At 42.5% G+C, this 26,165-nt stretch overlaps 1 protein-coding gene across 1 annotated transcript in view; it reads right to left on the bottom strand.

Moving 5' to 3' along the window:
• The window catches only part of LRIT3 (leucine rich repeat, Ig-like and transmembrane domains 3), a gene marked incomplete at its 3' end in the record, with an annotated part of 51,464 nt that overhangs the window by 22,827 nt on the left and 2,472 nt on the right, over positions 1 to 26,165 (bottom strand). Inside the window, exon 2 of the mRNA XM_082243932.1 lies at positions 25,458 to 25,930. Within this exon, the coding sequence (XP_082100058.1) occupies positions 25,458 to 25,930 (473 nt within the window). The remainder of the gene's footprint in view (positions 1 to 25,457; positions 25,931 to 26,165) is intronic.

Raw genomic sequence — 26,165 nt, forward strand, 5'->3', positions numbered from 1 at the left:
AGGGAGGAAAAAGGGCTTAATGGGACTTTGATGGTATCATACTCAATTTATATATGACTAGGTAAATATGTAAAATCAAATATTTTATTGATTTTTTTCCTTTAAAAGCCAAAAGCATTGACAAATAACATAAAATCTTGATTTTATGTTATTTGTCAATGCTTTTGGCTTTTAAAGGAAAAAAATCAATAAAATATTTGATTTTACATATTTACCTAGTCATATATAAATTGAGTATGATACCATCAAAGTCCCATTAAGCCCTTTTTCCTCCCTCTTTCCCAATGTCCATTTGGACATTGGTAATTTTCTATATGTCAACCGGGATGTAGGTATCAAATGAATAATTTTTATACAACACAACCTTTTGAGAGCACACTGTACATATTTTTTTTTCTAATCACTGTATTAGTGTGACGCTAGTTAGCTAGTTAGTGTCAATATCAGTCTCAGTATAGTGTCAGGGTCCTGCTACATATTCTCTAATAAAGTTTTAACCCCCCGATCGCCCCCAGTTAACCCTTTCATTCCCTGTCACAGTGTCATTAGTAAAGTGTACAGATCTTTTTTTCTGATCACTGTATTACGGGTCATTTCACGGGTGACGGCAGTTAACGTCAATCCCAGACAATGTCAGATTTGAACCCTTTGATTGCCAGTATATACCTCCATTACTAGTATAGTGTCTGAACGGATCAATATCTTTGTGATCAGAACTATACTAGCGTCCCCAATAGTTTAGTGCTCCCATAAATGCGGCGTTAGCAGGATCAGCCCTGACACCTGCCAGCACCTTTGTTTAGCCCCTCCGCCCAGCCCACCCAAACAAGTGCAGTATCAGTAGATCACTGTCACTTCCAATACACAGCACACAAAACCGCAGCGTTAGTAGAGTCAGGCCTGAACTCTGCTAGCGCTAGCAGTTAATTTTTTTTTTTTGTAGAGGTTCAAACAGTCCTCGATATCCAGGTACTTTTTTACGTGTTAGTCACACTAGGTATCTATAAATTTAGTGACCAAAACATCAAACGAAAAGTACACTAGTGAAGAGGCCTACAGAATACTGAGCATGACAGATTAGAGTGATGGGGGGTCCTCACTGTCAGAATCAGGCTGAGTATACAAACCTGTAGGGAGCAGCGGCACCCAGACAGATAGCTCTGATGACAGAGTAGGGGTCCCTGCTAAGGTCAGGCGTACCTGACCCTTTCCCAGGTTGCTGAGGTGCAACAACCTCATGATTCTTGTATGCAGCAGAGTGTAGGTACTAGTGCCACTCTACCTTCTGGTGAACTGGTGAGCACCAGTGGCCTAGTACACCCTGGTCGTAGACAAACTAGCACTGCAGTGACATGGCAGTTCCCATAAGTGCAGTTCAAGCTGGTGCAGTGGCTAGCAAAAGTAGTGGCCCACAGCCATCAAGAATTCAAACGTAGGCCCATAGAGCCCATAGCAATAAATAACTTTTATTTATCGAGCACAAAGCACTTTGCACCTGATCACCACTTGAAAAGACTTTATTTATTGAATTTTACATTTATTTTATTCACATATATTGATCACCACTGGAAAATACTTATTTATCTATTTATCAATTCCTTGGAACTTTTTATTAATTTTCATGTGTTTAATTGATTTGTATTTTCACTTATACTGTAAAGATAAGTTTTCAACATTGTTCACATACATTAAGTCAATTGTTTTTCTGCGGCAAGCGCTGTATATAGCCTAGGCTATTTTTCCACCATGGTAATTATTTTGCAGCTCTCAGTTGTTTTGGAAAATTAAGAAAGAAAAGGAACATTTTTTTTTTTTCTTTTTTCAAATTTCAAAACTTTGTGACAAAAAGTGAGATCTGCAAACTACTCAACATGTCTCCCAGCAAATAGCTTGGGGTGTCTACTTTCCAAAAAGGGGTCATTTGGTGGGGTTTCGTGCTATCTTGGCATTTCATGGCCTCCGAAACTGTGAAAGGTAGTGAGGAGTGAAATCAACAATTTACGCCCTTAGAAAGCCTGAAGGTGGTGATTGGTTTTCGGGTTCCTTTACCCAGCAAAACTGCCAAAAAGTCTCACACATGTGGTATCCCCATACTCAGGAAAAGCAGCAGAATGCATTTTAGGGTATAATTTAACATATACCCATGGCATATGTGAGCAAAATCTAATTTAATTGACAACTTTGTGTAAAAAAAAATATTTTGTAATTTTTCCGAAGGATGGGGCAAAATATAAAATATTCCATGGACTCAACATGCCTCTCAGCAAATAGCTTGGAGTGTCTTCTTTCCAGAAAAGGGGTCATGGGGTGGGGGGGGGGGTTGTGCTATCCTGACATTTCATGGCCTCTGAAACTGTGATAGGTAGTGAGGAGTGAAATCAACAATTTACGCCCTTAGAAAGCCTTCTGAAGGAGGTCTGACTGCCAAAAAGTCTCACACATATGGTATCCGGGTACTCAGGAGAAGCATGTATTTTAGGGTGTAAGTCTACATATACCCATGGCATGTGTGAGCAATATATCCTCTCAGTGTCAACTTTGTGTACATTTTTTTTTTTTTTTTCATGTAATTTTTGAATCACTTGTGACAAAAAAATGAAATATTCAATGGGCTCAACATGCACTCCAATACCTATTTTCTTTACCTAAAATGACATTTCATTCAACTCCTTGCACAACAGTGCATTACAACACTCAGCAGTGCATTGCATAGCGTCATTGTGCATTGCACCTGTATGGTGTGAACTGGGCAAATAGAAAACAATTATTTTCTCTGTCTCGTTGCATTGAGCCAGCATTGACAACATTGATTAGCACTGGCAACACACCTGGTGTGAGTAAGCCCTAACACTCATACTCATAGCTTTTCATAGATTTAGAAAATATAATACTTTTACTGCTAAACGTTCAATATGTCAATATGTCATTGCGTTCCAAAAAAGCTCTTGAACATTTTACCACTAGATGTCACCATTTTTCTGTTTGCATTACAGTAGACCTTGCATCAATAAAATAAGTTTTACCAGTGTAAACTATATAGCTCCCTTGGCTGTTTTTTTTTTTAAATTGAATGTGACCTGAGTTATATTCTGGTGTGGAGAGTTCAGCGCTGTTCACTCCAGCATACAAATCTGAAGCTCTCTAGTAGTGTGAGGCTCATGTGCTTTGGGATGAGATTTCAAAAGTAGTACAGAGAAATATGAAATTTTAAAAGTAGACTCTCCATGGGAAACAAGAAATATGCCAGCACACTCCTTATAAATTATGCACATGATATGAGGACCAGACAGGTGCCCCCTTTCCCATCTCAGAAAGCAAGAAAGTATGCAAGTGCCAACAAACTGTCTTAAACTGATTCCCAAGATATAACAGACAACTTTGGGACAGGGGAAACCTTATAAAACAAAGTGTATAGGCAAAGTGTTTTTGGGTTTAATGTTGCTTTAAAAGGTGGGTGGGTATTAAAATGGTGACTATAGGGGACAAAACTTTTCTAAGCAGGACTTTAATTACAAGTACCACTTTTCAATAGCTTTTGTCATTGTACAATTTTAATAGCCAATTCATTTCAAGGGGCTCCCCTACCCTCCGGAATGCAGGGAAAAAGTCCTAGGCCATTTTTTTTTTAAATCACGCTGCATGGAACCGCATGGTGCTGTGGCATCATGCAGTTTCACGCATGTGAAAATGCAGGCATTTTACAGATGTGTGGGAGTGCCATTAAGAACTAATGGCACCCCACACATCTGCTTAAGAACAGCATGCTTCTCTTGTATGTCAGGAATGCTTGTGATTATGTACAGGTTCCCCACATGCGGTAGTGTGAACCTAGCCTAACTGCTCAATCTGCAGGATAGCTTGTTCTGTTGAAAAACAACAAACTTACTGGCAGGGTCACCAGGTGAAAATACAGTAAGAGTCGGTTCACACTAGCGCGACTTGTCAGGCAACTTGTCAGCCTGACAAGTCGCGCTCCCTCGCGGTCCACTGACCGCTACAGGACCTGTTCTAATAGGAGCGACACAAGTCGCTCCGACTTAGAAAAAGGGTCCTGTACTACTTCGGGGCGACCTCGGAGCGACTTGCATAGACTTCCATTATGTGAAGTCCCTGCAAGTCACTCCGAAGTCATGGTGGATGGTAATGCACAAGTCGCCCCCGAAGTAGTAAGGAGTCGTGTCGCCTCAGTGTGAACCGTCTCTAAAGAAAGCCTAAAAAAGAAAAAGAATGCAGTCATCACATCTAAGAATTAGTAAGTTGCAACATAATAAATGTTTGCTTTTGGGTTTAATACCACTTAAATTCCTTGTTTCTTTGTAGCCTTGGTTTCTCATTTTCCACTTGTGCCGACAGGTTCTACATAGATGCTCTCCTTTCTTCTACACCATCCTACCCCTTTCCTAACCCATTTCTCCTCTACTCTCCTTCCTTTCCCCCTTTTTTACTACTTCTTTTCTCTCCCCCCCTACATTCTTTTCTTACTCCCACTATCCTCCAGACAGTGTCTCTTTCTTCACCTCTTCAATTTGATATGCAGTCAGGCACTAAATAGAAAGAGGTGTTGATCACCTTCAAAAAATTAATTCACGTGTTATAAATTACTTTGTGACCCCCTCAGGAAGAGAAATGATTCTAACTGTAACAATTCACAACACACTAGTCACAATGGCTTTCTATGTATTATGCTCCAAATTTGGATCAACCATAATTTATTTTTAATACCTTTTTTTCAAGTGCTCTTCACTCCAATCCTATTCGTTGACTCTAACCTTACCTCACACCAATGGGCAAATCCCAACTGTCATCCCCCATCTACAGTATAATGATGCTCCTTCCAAATGCTTCTGCGCACTTTTACATTTTTAACCACAAGACAAGTCTATAGTCACTTTTAACGCCCCCACCAACTGTTTTCCATATTATACCGCATTTTCATCCTATGCTCTTCCCTTCCAATCTTCAAGATATATCCTATTCCATAGTCATGTGGGGTTTTGCCTCTGGCCAGTGTTCCTATCATGGGTGCCACATCCCTTGAAATGCAAAGAAATTAGGGAAAGGTTCCCCTGGATTTGGGACTTTGTAGGCACAAAAATTGTTAAGAGAAATTTTAAATCTTCACAAAATATAGTTTATTCAAAATACAAAATTACAAATCCAAGATTAAAAACAGCAAGCAGCAATCAAATGACAAGTATTATAACCGTGACTGTTACAGAACCTGAGACCCAACATGTTTCGGAAAAAAACTTTTCCTTCTTCAGGGGCGGTTCTTTTGCAGTGCTATGGTTAAACTTGCATTGAATTATGATGCTTGCAGGTCAAGTTAAAATCGAGCCGGTGGACCGTACTACAGATTGGCAGTGTTTTTCTCCTTTTAAGGGTCAAAGACACATCCTAAACTAGATTGGGTGTGATATTGGATATAGTCGGGTGAATATTCCTCCTGTGTGGCCACCTGAAGTCCAGACATTTGCTGTTCGGAGACCACAATACTAATCGCAATTATGCTGTCCTCTGAGAGCAATTTGGAAATGTGAATTTGGTTCTGGCGTCCACATACTAGGACTTCAGGTGGCCACACAGGAGGAATATTCACCCGACTATATCCAATATTTTATTTAACTTGACCTGCAAGCATCATAATTCAATGCAAATTTAACCATAGCACTGGCTATACACTGGCAATAAGCTGGCTATACACTAGTAGGTTTTCTAACAAAAATTTGTATGAAAATTCTCAGTACATATGATGGTTTAATAAATTTCATTTGAAAGCAGTTCAAAATTTTATTTGCTTTATATTTAATTTCTAGAACAAATGAACATACACGGTTAGAAATGTATTTGTTTGAGAAAAGTTTGACATCTTGTTCCTTTGAAATTTCTCCTCATTACAGTGGAAAACGAATATTAATTGAATAAACGTTCTAAAAATAAAAAAATGTGAATGGAATTTTACTAGTGAATAGCCAGCTTTATGCCCTGAAAGGCTAATAAGGTCATGATTAGGGGTCGCTTTATCCCACTAGCTATGCAGTGGAAGAAAATGCCCATAGAGAAAATTTTCTAACTTGAAGCAGAATATCTTTCTCCCAAGTCCCAATTTAAATAATCCCTGAATACAGACCTTCAAACACAACTTTCCTCCCTAAACTGTTATATCTTTTCAGGGCTCCCAATGCCCTGTCGTATTTTAGGCATAGTTCAAACCAAAACCTGAAAGTCAGATAAGGGCCCCAAAGTATCAGGATCACTTGTTAGATCCTCTAAAAGCCGAGATAATAGGAGCAGGGCTTATATAGCCTACCTAACAGGGTCCTCCTCCCTTCTCCTGCTTGGTGTAACTATAGTGTCAGTTCAGAGCAGTACATAGAAAAGTGCAATGAGCAGTATGCAGTGTAGGGCAGTAAGAAATGGCAGTGCAGAGCTGTGGAGTGTATGGCATGTGTAGTGCAGTCAGTGAGCAGTATTTAGTGGCAGGGTAAGACGGTATGTAGTGGCAGGACAGTAAATAAGCAGTATGTAGTGGTAGGGTGGTCAGTGAGCAGTATGTAGTAGCAGGGCAGAGAGCAGTGTGTACTGACAGGTCAGTCAGTGAGCAGTAAGTAATGACAGGTTAGTCAGTAACAGTTTATAGTGTAGGGCAGGACAGCCAGTGAGGGTTATCCAACTCAGATTAGGATGCAAGGGAAGTTCTCCAGCCATATGTCTGTGTGCAGTGTAGCAGGCAGGGCAGGGCTCAGAGTGGGACAGAAGGATGAACTTCCTGCTGGGGAAGCCTCTCAACATCAGCCACTGCATGGTTGGAGATGGGAAACTTGCAGGACTTTCCCATCACCAGCTGTTGGATTAGTCAGGATGAAACGACCAACTGTGCAAGGTTTGGTAGGATTAGCCACATCCCTGAAATCCAACTGCCCAGGAAGAAGCTGCTCATGAGCGCCCCCTGGTTTCTGTACCCAGGGATCTCTGCACAAGGCACTGAGGATATAATGAGGAGTCCCGGGGAACCACATAAATTCTGCTGGACATGCCTGCTGAGCCAATTTGGCCCTGGTACAGGACTACCTGTACCTCCCTATCAGTGGCCCTAAAGAGAAGGCTTTGTGTCCCATACCTAAGTGGGACCTAAGTAGCTACAATTGTACAGCCCAGATAGTGCAACTCTCTCTCCTTCATGCCACATCCAATGTACCCTACTGGGTAGTTTTAGAGGCCAGATCCACTGCATAAACGTCACAAGCCTTCCAAGCTCCCACCTCACCACAAACAACATCTTTTCAACAGAAATTATTATTATTATCATCTGCAAAATATTGCCACTCCATTTGCCCCATTATATGCCATGGGGTAACCCTGCCTTCTATTCAAGTTTTTACTCCCCACAGTCCTTCTGTTGATGGTACTCTGCAAACCTTTATAAGGTCTGTGACTTATTATCTTTTCATGGAGTTAAATGTTTGCAATTGAAGTATGATATTGTGAGCTTGCTCCAAAACACTGACTCACACCTCTGTATATTATTCTACACTCAAAAATGGGAAGGTGAATTTCACTGAACTTTTACACATGTGGCGAAAGACTGGGAGAACATTTGGTTAGTGAAAGCCTCTCCCAGGCGCTACTGTCTACTCCCCTCATTGTTTTTAGGGGCTTCTGGGAAAACAGCACCTATTCTCACATTTAGTGGACTTGGCTGGTAAGCAATTTTTGGAGTTTGTATACTAAATTATCCACTTAATGCCCCATACACACGTGCAGATTATCTGAAGACTTTTGTCTGCAGACTTACCAAAACCATATAATATGAGGTCAAACCTAAACACTTTCAATTTGTATGCAATCCGGCAGGCCCTTGCACTACATATAAAAGGTAAGTCTGCAGACAAAAGTCTGCAGATAATCTGCACGTGTGTATGGGGCATAAGCCCCGGAGGATTTTCCTGCTAAACGACCAGGGGGTATTTTGCGATTCGGCACTGCGTGAATTTAACAGACAATTGCGCGGTCGTGCAAAGCTGTATCTAAACAAATTTGGCGTCCTTTTTTTCCCACAAACAGAGCTTTCTTTTGGTGGTATTTGATCACCCGTGCGATTTTTATTTTTTGCGCTATAAACAAAAAAAGAGCGTACATTTTGCAAAAATAACAATATTTTTCACATTTTTTATATGAAATTCCCCAAAAAAAAATGTAAAAATCAAAATTTTTTTTAAAATTTTCGGCCAATTTGTTTTATGCTACCTATGTTTGGTAAAAAAAATCACAAAAAGCGTATTTTGATTGGTTTGCGCAAAAGTTATCGCGTTTACTAACAAAGGGAAAGATTTCTGTCATTTTTGGTGTTTTTTTTTTTAACGTGTAATGGCGGCGATCTGCGATTTTTTTTCCGGTACTGCGTCATTGGGGCGGACAGATCGGACCCTTGACTGACATTTTTGACACTTTTGGGGTTACCAGTGACATTTCTACAGTAATCAGTGCTATATATATGCACTGTTACTGTAAAAATACACTGGTAGTGAAGGGGTTAACTTTATTTGGGAGGGAGGGGCTGTGTGTGTCCCTAGGGGCGTGCTTTCTACTGTGATTGGCTGTGGCTTGAGCTGTAAGGACACTGATCAACGGATCTACATAGTAGATCCATGTGATCAGTGTTTTCACAGCGAGGAGAATGACAGGTGGCTTGTTTACACAAGCTGCCTGACATTCTCCCTCTCCCCCGCCGATCGCCGAGTGACCGGCGGACATCGGGTCCGCTGGTCACACGCGCGGGGGGGTCCGTGACCACGCGGGAGCGCGCCTCTGCGGGCGCGCGCTCGCTCCCCAGAGCCTCACAGGCGAGCGACGTAGACCTACGTCACTCTGCCTGTGAGGGGCTGACTGCCGCAGTAAATATACTGTGAGCAGTCGGCAAGCGGTTAACTCTGCCCTGCTGAATCATCACCTTATGATAGACCCCTGGGGAGCCCTCCTGAAAAAACTCTCCTGCACCAAACTTGAAACCTGCTTGATAACTCTGGTCTGGAAAACACCCTGCATCCCTATATAGATAGGGGTCTTCATGCTTTCTAAACAAATAGCCAGTTTACTGTCCTTTAGACTCTAGGTGGGCCAGACAGTGGCCAGTGGGAGAAGAAAATGCTTAAGGCTTGGTGGTCACTGGGAATAACAAAAATATACAGTGCCTGTGGTCAGTAGGAGGAGGATGTCAGTGGGAGGAATAATGCTCCATTGTTGGTGTAAGAGGAAGGAATGGTGCTCCATCGTTGGTGTCGGTGGGAGGAATATTGCCCCATCATTGGTGTCAGTCGGAAGCATTATGTCCCACTGTTTATTTCATTGGAATGAATGATGCCTCATCATTGGTGTGAGTAGGAGGAATAAAAGCCTTGTATCAGTGGAAAGAACATTCCCCCAAGGGCCGGAAAAAGGCAAGCAAAGGGCCACATCCGGCCCACGGGTCACAGTTTGGAGACCACTGCTATAGAGGAATCAAATCACATATGCACCAGTGCATGCAGTGCGAAAACTGACCGCTATCCAATGTGGCACACTGGTCAAGTTCCATAACATGAGCCCTGGGTAATGCTCTACCTTACAGCTATTTTTGATTGTTCTTTACAAACTGTTGAATATTAGCATTCCTGACCTCTGTACACTACCCATATCTCTCCTCCTCTCACATCACACCCCTTTCCCTTTTTCCTTTTCTTTTTCTCTTTTTTCTTCTTTTTCTGTTTTATGCTCTTTTTATTTCTCTCCATCTCCCCATGTTCCTCTATTCCCCTTCGCCCCAACATCCTTATCTCCTTCCTCCCCCTCCTTTATACCTTCACCCTACTCATTTGTTCACCCACCCACATCCCACAAGTGCCAAACACCCTTCTCCCACCACAGAAACTCCACCAAGGCCTTTTCTTTACTATCTGCACTTATTGCAATTTTTACTGAAAAATGTTCACCTGTTCATGTACATTTTAGTCGTGTCATGTTTTAAAGAAAAATATTAAAGGCATTTGTAGATCTGTGACTATAACTATTTCAGGAGCCACTTGAAATGTGTTTGCATGCCCACCACGGAACCTGTGCCTTAGGTTGCTATGAACCACTGTAGCAAAAATTAAACAGTGATGGACTGGATATTGGTAAAGAGGGCTTTAAATTGTACTGCGTAAATATACACACTTAGTGTGTGGGTCACGTTTTTCTTTGGCATGTCTGTTTAATGGATTTGGATTTAGGCCCCTGAAGTATAGTACAAAGGATTGCAGAGTGGCACATTTCATTAATTAAAAGGTTTAAAACAAGGTAAAATAAGGATGGGGCATTAAGATCCACGTTGTTTGAAGTGATGAGTGTCTGCATTAAACACATGACTGAGATTAAATGATTTCTGAAGTACAAGACTACTAATTGGGAAATCCCTACTAATCCTGACTCTCATAGCCGAGTTAACACTTTACAGTTCTCTACAGTTCTGTTCTGTACTCTACAGTGCAGACAACTTTGTATTTTTTTATTTTTTTTATTTTTTTGTAATTTGGCTTCATCGAGGTAACATTTTTGGAGTATATGAAGATAATACTATATTCTACATACTTTGTTTTATAGAACAATTTTACTGATCAACTGTTGATTACAACTGTATAACAAACAAATACATTAAAGTGTAACTAAACCCACAACAGTAAAATCAGTCTGTATATGCAGCAAAGCATGCTTGTTATACTCACTGTGGAACCTAGGGGGTTAATCCTCCACATTGTGTAAAAAGGCTGTTTGATCCTGTCTTCTCTGATCTTCTCCTTCTTTTACTGTCCCCAATCCATCTGCTCATAGAACAGAGCCTAGGGGGCATTCTGTACATGCTCAGTTTGGTCTGTATTGCTAGAGAGTTTTTATTTTTCTTTGGGAGGGTGCCTGTGATCAGCACAGGGCCAATCAGCACTGTCCAGACAGAAAGTCCGGGGCCATGCAGCCTCAAAGGACAGTCAGAGAATAATGAAAACTCCTCCTACAAGCTTTAACCAGTGCTTTGGCAGACACTGATAAAAGTCACAAGACTGTTGTTCACTGCTGATGAGAAATGGTATTTAGTAGTTTATATTTACTGAAATAATAAAATTTCCATTTTCTGTGTACTGTGGGATATAGGGAATGTAGGGACCTGGGTTTAGTAACACTCTAAGTCATGGGTGTCCCACCTTTAGGCTTCTCTGGGCCACATTGAGTGTAGAGAAATTTTCTCGGGCCGCATATAAAATATATACTATAGTTAAGGTATATAAGTAATAAAACAGTGCCACGTCCTTCTCGTGCTGCCCCCCCCCCCCCCAGCCAGGGGATCGCACGGCTCTTGCAGCCTAGTGTGTGCCCATCCAATGCAGCCCAAACAGTGCCATCCAATGCAGCCTCAACAAGTGCATGCCTATCCAATGCAGCCTGATTAGTGCCCATCCAATGGAGCCTCACAAGTGCATGCCCATCCAATGCAACCTAATCAGTGTCCATCCAATGCGTGAACATCCAATGCAGTCTGCAAAATAGAGAGAGGAGAGCCACTGGATTACACAGAGCGGGGATCTCCCGTTTACCCGGCAACCGCTGTCATACGAAGTCCTGCCTCCTGGACCGACTCCTATGATAGTATTCACCAATGTGCTGTCTATCATAGGAGCCGGTTCAGGAAGTGGGGCTTCATATGACAGTGGCCGCTGAGTAAGCAGGAGATCCCCGATCTGCTTTTAATCCGGAAGCGCTCCCCCTCCCCTCCGAGGCAGCCTCTGCCTACAGTTAGTTGGAAGCCGCTGTGGCTGTGCCCCTGACTCAACTTCCTTCCACCCCAGCAAAAAAATAAAAATTGTCAGGGGGCAGTGGACCGCATTGCCTGCGGTTCTGGGCCACATGCGGCCCTTGAGCCGCAGGTTGGACATGCCTGCTCTAAGTCTTACTCCGTTGTGTAGAGAAATAAAAGCTGAACTACAGGCAGATGTGCAAAATATAATCTTATCTGGTTATAAACTCATTAAAACCAATTGAATATATTTTAACATAAAATTAGTAAAAGTGCAAACCTCACGTAATCTGCATTCTGAGCAATTTAGGCTCAACTATTGCAGAGTGTTGTCAGTCTCTTGAACTTGCTTACAAGAAAGGAGAGCAGAGGGAGTACCTTATCAGTATGCTGTGTCTCCATTAACCAATCAGCATGCTGGGGCAGGCTAGTGACAAAGCTGAATTGCTTAAATGTAGTGGCTATAATTGTGGTCACCCACCCTGCTATTCTGTCTGGCAGACACTTTTTAAAAGTGCTATGATAAAACAACAAAGGAAGAAGGAACCTGTAATAGAAGATGTATAATACATACCTCTTTGGAGCAAGTCAAATATTTGCTCACTTATACAGCTGCAAGCGCCACTGATATTAAATACTTCCATGTGTGTTGGACAGTGCTTCCCCTGCTGGGCGCTGTAGTTTCACTTGCCAGCTGCTATGTTACTACTGATCTCTGTAGTGATGATCAGAGGGGGTTATGCCATCTAACACACCCAGCTGTGTCAGATAGCATGTAAGTTCACTTGTGGTTGGCAAGATGTTGGCGCCAAAATGTACAAGTCCCCTCTCTGCTTCTTCTTGGTTAGGACAGTGTCCCACTGCTGGTAGCTAGAAGCATTTGCCATACTGCGTCCAACTCCTTGCCATAGGCCTACCCACGACATCCCCAGCCATGAGCCTTTATATGCAAAAGAAAGGAATGTCCACACCAAAGATGTATTTTTTGCACTGTAGTATTCCTCTTCAAAGGATGGCCATTACATACAACACCACTTTACATACTGTCAGGTGTCTTTGGCACTGAACACCATACACACCAGTGGACATACTGTGAGCGGAACATCAAGACATCACTTAAAAGCCATCTTCCACTTGTACCTCCTCTCCTCTCTTTAGAAGCACCACAATGTTGGGACCCATTTCCCAATATACTGGATTCTGTAGCATTCTGCTCTATTCAAACCAAAATTAACAAACTGAAGCATCCTACTCTGTCAAGAATAACAAGGTGCTTGCTATAGTATACAGTCCCTCTCTCTCTCTCTCTCTCTCTCTCTCTCTCTCTCTCTCTCTCTAAATCCTGCTCCAAAGCTTTACCCAGCTGGGCACACTCCCTGATGTTATTCTCTTTTACCCAGGGTTCTTAGTGCTCACTTCACAGAGCTCTGACTTGGCTCATGAGGTTCTATGCATGCTGCTCATGACTCACTTCATGTCGTATCAGAAGCAGGAAGTCTGTAGGGCTGGTAGGGCTAAGAATGGTCAAACCTTCCCATAGCCACACTGGTAAATTTTATGGACAGCCTTCCCAGAAGAGTTGAAGCTGTTTTAGCTGCATACGGTGGGCCAACTCAATAATGAACCCTACAGACTAAGTCTGGGATGCTATTAAAGTTCATGTGCGTGTAAAGGCAGGCATCCCAATACTTTTGGCAATATAGTGTGTTTCATGTATTTAAGTTGCAATTTGCCTGAAGTTAAGACAAACACAAACTTATGTGTTCTTATGTCTAATGACAGCTTTCTATTTTGTTTCAGCCAAAAACCAGCAGATGAGCCAGTCTGTCCACTGGTGATTCCCAGCACTCTTCTGGGATCCGACTTGTGAGAGCACAAGTCGCATGACATGTCAAATTAAATGTTTCCCTATGACAGCCGTCTTAACTGATCCAACACAATTTGCTCCGACTTTAGAAAATATTCCTGCACTACTTTGGTCTGATTTTGATACGATCGTAATGTCAAAGAGCAGGGGTGTCAAGCTCAATTTCATTGTGGGCCGCATCAGCAGTATGGTTGCCCTCAAAGGGCCCGTTGTATCTGGGGTGAGCTATAGCATTACGCACAGGGTTCAGGAGTGCATTACGTGCAAGGTTCAGGAGTACATTACGTGCAGGGTTCAGATGTGCATTAAGTGCAGGTTTCAGGACTACGCTATGTGCAGAGTTCAGGAGTGCGCTACGTACAGAGTTCAGGAGGGCTTTACATAAAGAGTGCACGGTCCAGGGGCACAGAGTGCAGTGTTCAGGAGTGTACTGTGTACAGAGTGCAGGCTTTAGGGGTGCACTGGGCACAGTTTGCAACCCCATCCCCCAAAAACTTCTTCCCATCTCTTTCACCTACATGGCCTGGCTCTAGTACCTCCCTGTGTAGGTGGCTCTACTACCCGTGTATTTGCAGGAAGATCATTCTCTCTCTCTTAGATTCTGGAAATCTGTCCCCACCATGAGTTTGTGCAGGAATCTGTTAGATCCAGGAGCCATTGAGGCAAAGCTGGCCCTGTGTAAACACTGAAGGGCTCCTGTGTTTGCAACAGCAGGGAGCTGGAGCAGAGGGTGAGAGCCAGAGGTGGCGAAATGGAGTTCCGGCCATGTTCAGGCTGCAAATCTGGGTGTAAGGGCTGTATGGCAGGGCCTGGAGGGCCACATTCCACCCACGGGCCTTGTTTTTGCCATATGTGCCATAGAGTGTAAAAAGTCAGTGTGAACCTTGGCTTAGTACATACTCACCACAGATCTCTTAAGAAGTATAATACAATTAGTTTCCTCATTGTCATTGCTAAGAAAATCCCTTCATTTGCTAAGGTACAGAAGCTATCAAAAAAACCCTTATTGCTTTCAGTAATCCTTTGCAATTTCTGAGTAAGACCAGCCATACACGGTTCAAATCTCAGAACAGCAGGAACTAGCCAAGATTTGAACCGTTAATGGGCAGGCTGAATGTACCAAGTTGATCGATCAATCAACTTGGGTACAACCAGCCTTCCGGATTAACTTGCGATTATCCCCGCCCACCGGGTGCAGACAATGGCCCGGGAGGAGGGATTACCCTGTCAATCCACCAAAAGTTTCAGCCTACCATTCCCCAAGGGTTGATTTTATTATAAAGGTTACTGTGCAGAACCATTTACTAAAAGTAGACCCTCCATAGGGTTTTACATTTCCAAAGCTTACAGTTATAAAAAAAAATACACACACTGTATAATACCTGATATTATATAAGTGTACTTATTATTATGTCTTGAATGAAACTCTCCCATAAATTGCCTGTTGAAGACTATAGTTTAGGACACACTAGCTGTTGGCAAGTTAACAAGGACATTCACAGGTGTGCGCAGTGTAGCATTAGGGTGTGTACCCCAAAGCTCAAACACACATGCCTTTCTCTGCAGCCTTAGCTGCACTAGACACTGAATGAACAGGATTAGTGCTCTGCTCTGAGTGGCTTCCTGGTCATTCACAAACTAAAGCATAGTCAACACAGTTTATTATGATTCAGTTATGAATAAACACATATTTACCAGCCCCTTCCCCCACTCTCCATTCTGAAACATGCCCCATAGGAGCCGGGGGAAGAGGAGGGAAGCCTGCAATGCTGCGGGGGGGCACAACATGGGGGGAAGCACAGGCAATAGGGGGAATCGGCACTGCATTTAGGGATTAGGGTGTGCCCAGGCACACCCCCTACGCATGTCTATGGAGACATTAAAGAAACTACTCAAAAGTTTTCTGAAGCATCCCGAATCGGGATGCTTCCAAGCCTCTCATTTTGTGAGAGAGAGTAAATGGCCCTCTCTGGAGACATTAATGAACGATGGAGATTTATTCAGACTCCTGGAATGCACTTCAACTTTATTATTTTTTACGGTCAATCTCTAACCCTCAGAATTATAACCGTCAACTAACGGAATTCGAACAATATTGTTCCGATTCAGGGAATCTATCTCATGTGTTATCTAAAATATACAATTTGATAAACATACCTAATGTAGATTATCAAGTGCCGTATCTTGATAAATGGGAGAGAGAATTATCCTGTGCCTTCTCCACGGAGCAGAGACAACATATGATTAACCTTGTCTTCAGATCGTCTATATGTACCAAATACCAAGAATTAAATTTTAAAATCTTGACAAGATGGTATTATACCCCATATAAATTACATAAAATGGCGATAAATAATTCTGATAGATGCTGGCGCTGTTCGGTGGAAGAAGGAACATTAATACATATTTTTTGGTCCTGCCCCAAATTATCAGACTTCTGGAAAAAAGTCAGAGAGATCATGCAAAAGTTTTCAGAGGTAGAGATACCAGAGGATCCGGCCTTTTTTCTTTTACAGTTAAGTGGGATACCAGGGAAAAGATACAAAGGATCTATTATATGCCATTTGGCAAATGCAGCTAGATATTGTATTCCCCTTAACTGGAAGAAACAAAGGCCCCCAACAATAGAGTGCAGGCTGCGTAAAGTAGAGGAAATAAATAAAATGGAAGATCTGGTTTTGACAGCTCATATACAGAAACATGGGGAGCTTGGAATCTGTTTATACTTTCGAATCAGGGGTTAGCTCTATTAGAAGAGGATTTGGTAGACCCTTGAGTAACAAAAAGATAACTCGGCAGGAAAGGGAGGAGATAATTCCGTACACCCTTTCCTATTGCCTACCCCCCCCCTTTTTTTGGGGGGGGGGTTGATTCGTTTTCTTTTTTGGGGTTGATTTGCTTTTTTAATAGAAATAGGGAAGACAGGGTGAGAAGAGTCCATTGGAATTTAACTGTGGCATGAACAGATTGAGGTAGAAATATATTTGAACATGATATGTTTTTTTTATTGGACTATGTATTATATTGTCACCCGGAAACCTTAATAAAAATTATATTTGAAAAAAAAAACAAACGTTTTCTGAAACCAAAAAAAGACAGAACAAGACATCAGAAGTGTGCCCTACCCTAAATGCTTTTCACTTCCATCAATGGGCAGGACTTATACTAGGTTTCAGGCTGATCATCTCCCACTCTTTACCTCTTATGCTGGCCATACACTAGCAGAAAAATTGTTAGAAAATCTGTCATTTAATGGGCACAAATAGAAAATCGCTTCTAACTTTTCAGAGCCCAAAAATTGAAGGAACGGTTTGGAGAATTCTGCCGAACGAACTATAAATTGAAAAGTTAATGTGTTTCTCGCCCGAACTGTTTGCACTAGGCATATGTGACAAATTATACGAAAAACTGATTCATTTATGTCCATTGAATGATTTATCATTCGAAATTAGGTTTTTTGTTTTTCGAAAATTAGTTTGAACGATTTTTTGGCTAGTGTATGGCAAGCATTAGTTTTATGATGGCTCAGACTAGATAAGATCACTAGTGCTACACTATTGTCAATTCAGCTGCAGAGAGCAGTCAAATCCCATCTTTTTCTTTAGTCCTTATTCAAACCTGAGCATTTTGGAGTTCAAAACTCCAAAAAACACAAGCCAAATCCTATACTTTTCAATTGTCCCTTTTCATACTTGAGCATTGGCCTCTATATCTCAGCACCTGAAGCTCAAAAAGGTACATGAGCAGAATGGGGTATTATGGATATTTTGGCTCCACTGACTTTAATGGGAGTACACGTAAGAACGCACCCCCATTGAGGTGTTAATCAATTTTACAAAGTGCTCCCATTAAACATCTGTGGGACCAAAAATTCACTAGGGAAGCTCCAGAAAGTCACTTCATGTTTAAAAATGCATGGAAAAAAAAGGTGCTAAAACACGAAAAGAAAACTGTCTCAAAATCACCTACATATGTTAAACTCAAGTTTGAAAGGGGACTTAAAGCGGTGTTCCAGCCTCCCCCTCCAAAAATTAAAAGCCAGCAGCTACATATACTGTAGCTGCTGACTTTTAATATTAGGACACTTACCTGTCGGCACCGCAGCCGATGTTTCCATCGACTGTCAGGTGCTGCCGCCGCCATTGCCGGTAAGGGAACCCGGCAATGAAGCCTTGCGGCTTCACGGACGGGTCCCTACTGCGGATTGGCTCTGCGGCGGTGGAAGGAGGAGGGGGACAAACTGCAGAGGGGCGACACCGTCTCCCAAAAGTGGGGAAGGGTGCATGTCAAAAACAGGTACCCGTTCCCCCCTCCCCCCTCCCCCCTAAAAGGTGCCAAATGTGGCACCGGAGGGAGGGAGGAAGCAAATGAGTGGAAGTTCCACTTTTGCGTGAAACTTCACTTTAAGCTGGTCATAAATTATACAATTTTATTATTCAATTTCCTTTAGATTTACCATCAACTATGTAGTGCAAGGGCCTGCCCGATAGCATATAAATTGAAAGTGTTTAGGTTTGACCTCATATTATATGATTTTGGTTGGGGATTCACCAATGCTGATACGGAGGATTTTCACGAATACTCGTACTCATGAAAATGCTCCTGTTACCAAAACTGATACCGAATGAATAGGCGCAAATCGCACTGCAAAGAATTGTATGCAATTTGAACAGGAGAGCAGTGGGATTCCTGTCTGAATCACATGCGATTTCCCGCACCGCACTTGTGTGCATGAAGTAAGTAAAGAAAGCAAAACACCATGTAGTGCACAATAGGCAGCTTAATAAAATGTTAAGGCCCTTTCACACGAGCGTTCCGTATGTCCGTATATCACCCCATCCGTTTGCAGGTGATATACGGACATAATGCATGTCAATGGGATTGCGGATGTCAGCGGATGACCATCCGCTGACATCCGATTTGCGTCCTTTCAGCTCTGTTCCGTTTTTTGGAATGGAACAGAACCCTATTTTTTCTTCCGTTTAAAAAACGGAAAGGACGCAAAATCAGACGTCAGCGGTGTCATCCGCTGACATTCGCAATCCCATAGACATTATGTCCGTATATTATCCGCAAACGGATGGGATGATATGTGGACATACGGAGCGGATGACACAAATGTCATCCGTGTCCGTGAAAAAAAAAAAGGGACGGAGCGGATCGCAATACGGTCCGCTCCGTGTGAAAGGGGCCTTAAACAACTCACAAAGTAAATATTTAGTCATATCCATATCTGCAGTGTCCCTGTCTCGCCAATGATCGCAAACCATTGCTGTTGGAGGTGCTCACAGGGCTGGAGGAGATGTCTGGTGGTCCACCCCTAAGCTGACATCACTTCCGCCTTATACCCACAGGAGTTCTGAAACTCGCACTGCATTCCTGTTCAAATTGCATGTGATTCTTTGCAGTGCGATTTTCACCCATTCATTTTGTATGGATGCAAATCGCACCGCAAAGTATCGGTGTCGGTATTGGCGAGTACGTAACCAAAAGTATCGGTACTCGTACTCGCCAATAAAAAAACAGAATCGGTGCATCCCTAGTTTTGGTAAATGTAATGGAAAATTGTACAAGAAAATTGCATAATCCATGGCCAGCCTTAAGCATAAAAGAGGGAAAACTTTATTCTATTCATAGAAGATGAGCAAATCTGGTAAATTTTCTCCTCAAACTCTCTTTGTTTCTCTGTGTCTTCCTAGACTATTAGGAACTCCACACCACTGGCCTCTCTTCAGCCACTGCCAACCAGTTCCTTGTGCAGTTGCCCCCATTACCTGAAACTGGTGGCCTTTTATGATGCATAAGCGAGTAATTGAATGACCCACAAAAAGAGTTAATTGCTAAACATCCACTATCTTTACCGCAACGTTTTTTTCTTTCTTGTAATCAACATCACAATCTTTCAACTCACTAAAACTACTTCAGCTCCGGAAGGTTTTACCTCCTAATGACCAGGCCATTTTTTTTGCGATTCGGCACTGCGTTACTTTAAATAAAAATTGTGCGGTCGTGCGACGCTGTACCCTAATACAGTTGATGTCCTTTTTCCCCACAAACAGAGCTTTCTTTTGGTGGTATTTGATTACCTGTGCGGTTTTTAGATTTTGCGCTATAAACAAAAAAAGAGCGACAATTTTGAAAAAAACACAATATTTTTTACTTTCTGCTATAAAACATTCCCAATAAAAAAATGTAAAAAATCTATTTTTTTTTTATCAGTTTAGGCCAATTTCTATTCTGCTACATATTTTTGGTAAACGAAAACCCAAAAAGCGTAATGGAATTGGTTTGCGCAAAATTTATAGCGTTTACAAACTACGGGATAGATTTTTGGACTTTTCTTTTTTATTAGTAATGGCAGCGATCTGCGATTTTTAGTGGGACTGCGACATTGCGGCAGACAGGTCGGACCCCTAACTGACATTTTTGACACTTTTGGGGACCAGTGAAATTAATACAGTAATCAGTGCTAAACATTACAGTATGCACTGTTACTGTATAAATGACACTGGCAGGGAAGGGGTTAACACTGGGGGTAATCAAAGGGGTTAATGTATGCCTAAATATGCTTACTGACTGTGTGGGGGATGGCTCTGTGACAGACACAGAGAGATCGGGGTTTCAACTTAGCTGAAACTCCTGATCTCTCTCTGCCTGTGTGACAGAAGACTCGCCTGCTTTGTTTACATAAGCAGGCGGGCCTTCTATCAGTTTCCTCCTCCCACGGACCGCCTCCCGCTGTGTTGAGACACACGTAAATATACATGATTTTGCGCAGCCGAGCCGCCCTGCCACAGTATATCTGCGGTGGGCAGTCAGTAACTGGTTAAAAAGCTGTTTTATACTGCAAGGCCATTTACTCCACAAGGAGGACTTTCCCTCCTTGCCTCAGTTCTGCAGAGCAGGCAAACCCCCATGAGAGCAGGGCTAGCAGTGCCATATTTCCTGGGATGGGGTGCCCAGGTGCCTGCTACATGGAGATCTTTTACCAGCTAAGGCCCCTTTCACATGTGCTTTCTGCTCAGGTCCGCCTGTCAGTTTTTCCTGCGTACCTGATTGGACGCTCTAATAACCTCTATGGGGCAGCGGATGTCAGATCCTTTCTGTGAAATCCAGACGGATGGTAACCCTATTTTCCATCTGCCCAGCTGGTTGCATTGGATGGGATCGGATGAAAACGGACAGGAGGTCCATTTTCATCCGATCTCCTCATAGAGTAGAGCAAGGCTCTGACAGGGCGCAGTGAGTGGAGACGGGCATGTCATCAGCCTGCTCAGCAGGGATCAACGGATCGATCCCCTGCTGAGCAAAGCGGAGTCTGCCAGGCAGAATGCCCATGTGAAAGGACCCTTAATCTGTAGAGAGATCAGAGGGCTGATCTTTACTGCCCAGATGGAGTATGGTGAAAATTAGAGTCTCTGTCAGGTTTTGTTATCATCTCCATTTAAAAGGGTTTCCCTCACTTTATATCCCACTGACAATAGTTTTACCAAACAGGAACAGAGAGAAAGTAGCAACAGTTACACAGAGAGAAATGCAATGCTAACAGGGGTCCTAGTCCTTTCCACCTCTACTCAAAAATGTATTTCCCTCTATATTGCTGTTAAGGAGTTAAGGCCCATACACACGAGTGGAAATTCGGCTGGGAATTTTCGTCCGACAACCGATCTGCCGATTTTTGGCTTGTTAGTATGATGCTCTCGACAACCGACTCCGACTTTTCAGCCTAAAAAATCCTGTTGTGCAGGCTATAAAATTTTTATCCTCCGTCAACATACGTCCGATTTTCGTGCAGTCAGTACAGATTTCGATGGGGAAAAATCTTATGAGCAAGACTAGGCATGCTCAGAGATGAAAGAACACATACAAAGCAATCCAACACATGACATCACTTCTGAAGTAGAATTCTGTCATACGGGAAAATTTGTGTGCAGTCTAGAGCACATTCCAACCAACAGACACCACTCTGGACAAAAGACGGACGAGCAGTCGGCGGAAATTCGTTGCGTGTGTACGAGGCTTTACCCTCACTTCCTGTCTGGTAAGACATTGCCTGATGGACAAGTAGGAGAAATATATCCAAGGGTGCCCTGAATAGCAATAAAACCTGATCAGATGTTGTGACCCTTCCCCATTTATCCAATACTAAGAAAAAAGTTTTTAGCTTGACATGCACTTCCCTAACTATCATATTGATGCTTTGGCATCAATGCTGTCCTGAGTTGCTGCCCTGAAAAAGTTTAGAAATAAGGAGGATTTTCTGACACTCATTTAAAGCATGCCTGTTGTAAATGTTTAATTTAAAAGTGCTCCGGTCTCCAATGTACAATTAAAAGTCAGCAGCTACAAAAACTGTCCCACGATCCAGCGGTGTGCTCGGCCCAGTCATTTTCACTTTGTGTGCTCTCTCCCCGCCACTGGCATCTTTACTTTGGGCACTTTACTATGGGCATCCGGCTGTGACAGCTTGCAGCTTCACAGCCGGTTGCCCACTGCACATGCGCAAGCGGACCTGTCACATGTCCCAGAGGACTGCAGGAGAGGGTGTAAGGAGAACTTCCACTTCCGATCCCCTAGGTGGTCGGAGTGGAAGTACCTGTCCCCCCAAAAAGCTCCATTGGAGAAACAGGAGCAGGGGGAGGAGGCCTTAAAGTGGAACTTCCCCTTTTGGGTGGAGCTATACTTTAATATGGAGACCAACAATGGCGGCCCTCATACCTCCTTCATGACAGAGTCACTTTAAATGGTTTGTTCACCTTTTTCAATAAAATACACAATAATAACCCATTGATATCAAGACTCTTGAGCTCCCACTTACTAACATTAAGGAGACACCAAATCCACTCACAACCAAAGAGGGCACTACATTTACCACCAACTAAAATAAAGCCCAACATTGACCAACAACTGAATAGGTGGACACTAAATTAAAGAGGAGTTTCACCCCAGAAAAAAAATTAAAATTCAGCAGCTACACATACTGTAGCTGCTGACTTTTAATAGGAGGACACTTACCTGTATTGGAATCCAGCAATGTCAGCACCCCAGCCGATGCTTTCATCAGCTGTCAGGTGCTGCCGCCGCCATTGCCAGTAAGGGAACACGGCAGTGAAGCCTTGCGGCTTCAAGGCTGGTTCCCTTCTGCACATGAGCGAAGCGCACTGTGCATTCTGAAAGGTGCGACAGGCAAAGGAGGAGGGGGGCCGGATTTCTGACGTACCTTACTGAGGCCGACTTTAAAGATGTGTGCGTCCCTCTCTATTTGTTTTGCTAACTATTGTCACTGAAAATGGTGGAAAATGCAACATTTTACAGTTGTGACCAGAATTGGAGTTGAGGAAAAATCTTTCAATGTAGACATCAAAGGAGAAAATTCTCCTCATTTTGTAAAAGTTTGCTTTTACTCCTTTTGCATCTTTAGGACAGGAAGTGAAGGGAAATCTCCCCACTGAGACACACACACCAATAGGATACAGCTATCTGCAATTGATTGCATAATAGAAGTATGTCTACTTAGGGCCAACAGCCTAACATTTTTATTTGGACTGGCCTGGGGGGCAAATGCCTCCCCTGGTAAGTAAACACTCCAGTTTCCATTGAGTTGCTTTTATAGTTATTAATATTATTATTATTTGGATTTCATCACTATTATTAGGTTTCTTGTACCTGATACTTCTGTTTCGGCATCTACTTTTTCAGACGTTTTTTTTTTTATGTATTTGGGTGCATTTTCACGTATATGCATTCACGTAATTTTCCACAAATGCGCAAAAACGTATTCTTGCATTTTTGTTCTGCACAATATTTAAAATGCAATTTGCCGACATTTGTGTGCATTTGCATGTACTTGCGCACATTTGTGCGCATGAGGCGTAAATTACAGAACAATTTTTTTTTTTATTGAAGAATGCACGGCACTTGTTTACATGCCTGTGTGCATAGGCACATTACAATTAATGGGCTGTATTTGAGCTCAGTATAAGAAAAAAAAGTTGTACAGGCGGTCCCCGGGTTACAAATAAGATAGGGACTGTAGGTTTGTTCTTAAGTCGAATTTGTTTGTAAGTTGGAAACAGATACATTTTTTAAGTGTAGCTCCAGCCATAAGAATAATTTTTAGGTTTATTTAGATAGCATAGGGAAGGGTTAACACCCCTGTACCATTTGTTTTGCAGACTGTACCCCTGTTCAGAAGATTTCACCTCACTTTCTGTATTTTGAAAGTTTTGGGTTGTTGTGGAAACAAGGATTAGTGATAAAGATTCAGTGGAGACACATTTTTTCCCATGAGAACTCTTACAGGAGTGAATTTCCCTTCCTAGGGGGAGATTTCTCCTCACTTCCTGTTACCTCCCTCCGTTTGTAAGTAGGAGTCATTTGTAAGTCGATGTTTTTAACCCGGGGACTGCCTGTACTGGTATTTTTCAAGCTGCAGTGTGCAAAAAGCCATAGAGATAAGGGGTTTTAAAGAAATGATCCGCCTCAGATGTCAAATATTGCAGGTATGCCTACACCGATTTAAATTTAGTAAGACTGCCAAATAGTTTTATTAAAGTGGTTGTAAAGGCAGAAGGTTTTTTATCTTAATTTGTTCTACGCATTAAGATAAAATAAAGTCTGTGTGCAGCAGCCCCCCCAGCACCCCCTAATACAGTGGTTCTCAACCCCTGTCCTCAGGACCCACTAATAGGCCAGATTTTAGGTATTACCTTGGGGAGATGCAGACTAGAATACTGCAATCACTGAGCAGCAAATTATATCACCTGTGTTGTATTTCAGTTATCTTGGCCTGTTAGTTGGGCCTTAGGACAGGAGTTGAGAACCACTGCCCTAATACTTACTGTACCTGAGCCCATCTAAATCCATCGATGTGCACAAGTGCCTCGGCTGTCCAGGACTCTCCCTCTTGATTAGCTGAGATACAGCAGCGGCACCATCGGCTCCCACTGCTGTCAATCAAACTCAGTTAGCCAATGAGGGGGGGGCGAACCACGGCTCTGTGTCTGAATGAATACACGGAGCTGGGGCTCGGCTTGGGTGCCCCCATAGCAAGCTGCTTTTTGTGGGGGCACTCGGCATGAGGGAGGGGCCAGGAGCACTGAAGAGGGACCCGAGAAGGGGAGGATCTGTGCTGCCCTTTGCAAAACCAACTGCACAGAGCAGGTAAGTATAACATGTTTGTTATTTTTATAGAAAAAAAAAAGACTTTTCAATCACTTTAAAGTATAACTAAAGGCAAAACTTTTTTTTTTAGTTTTGAGGGATAAGAACACTTGTCAGTTTTTATTGCTGTCTGTGCCCCCTGGTTAAGTTAATTGACCCTCCCTATTTGTCCTGTTTACCATTATCATAGAAAGTGAAAGTAAAAAAAAAAAAAAACAAATTTTGGGTTGTCCCCAGAAAAATAATAGAGGAGAAGTCTTCCAAAGGGGACACTAGTTCTGGTGACCTGAGGGTCCCCAAAAAATATCTTAATTGGCAGAGTTCTGGTGACCTAAGGGTCCCCAAGGAATATCTTAATTGGCAGAGTTCTGGTGACCTGAGGGTCCCCAAGAAATCTCTTAATTGGCAGGGATTTCCTCTTACTTCCTGTTTGACTATGGAACAGGAAGTGAAGGGAAATCTCCGCAATGGGACACAGATGGTGAAAAAAAATCTGACAGAGGTTATCACCCTCCCTTACTCTATCCAACATGAAAAAAAAAAAAATGTTTGCCTATAGTTCTACATTAAGATATGGGTTCCCCTTTATTTATTACAGTATGTACAGAGGATATTAGCATAACTTACCGAGTATAACTCTCTGGGCATATAGGTCTGTACTCTTGGATATTGGCTCAGAGAAAACTGGCCAAATATCCAGCAAGTCTGAAGGCAGAGTGGTGAGCTTATTGCTAGATACATCCAGGTATGTAATGTTTTTTAAGTAGCGTGCAGCCTCTGCAGGGATGCTTGCTATCTTGTTGTTATGTAGGTCCAAGGTGCGCAACCGAGGCATCTCTATTATAGATTCCCAAGGAAAAACAGATATCATGTTTCCATCCAGACGTAATTCATGCAGCTGTTTCAGATTGTAAAAACTACTTGAGTCTATGCTAGTAATACTGTTGTAGGTCACCCAGAGATACTTCAGATCGACAAGGTAGTAAAAGGCTTCAGTGGGAATCCTACGAATGACTGTCTTTTCAACCCGAAGTTTTACGGTGTCAACGGGAACATTCACAGGTATGTCAAACATATCGGGATCATTACAAAGAACAGACCTAGGAAGATGAATAAAAGCATCACAATTAACCTGATGGTGGTGAGCAGTAGGTATAATGAGTTGGTTGCCATACCTTGCTTACACCTCACTTTACAAGGTATGTATGGTTCTTCAACTAAATCCCTAAAACGAATTAAATCTCTAATGTACAGGTATTACCCATTTTTTACATTTTGAATAGAGCAGATAACAGAAAGCAAAACATAAACTTACTGGGAATGTAAACCTTCCCT

The sequence above is a fragment of the Pelophylax lessonae genome (genome assembly GCF_965119305.1).
Source record: "Pelophylax lessonae genome assembly, chromosome: 1".
Taxonomy (NCBI): domain Eukaryota; kingdom Metazoa; phylum Chordata; class Amphibia; order Anura; family Ranidae; genus Pelophylax; species Pelophylax lessonae.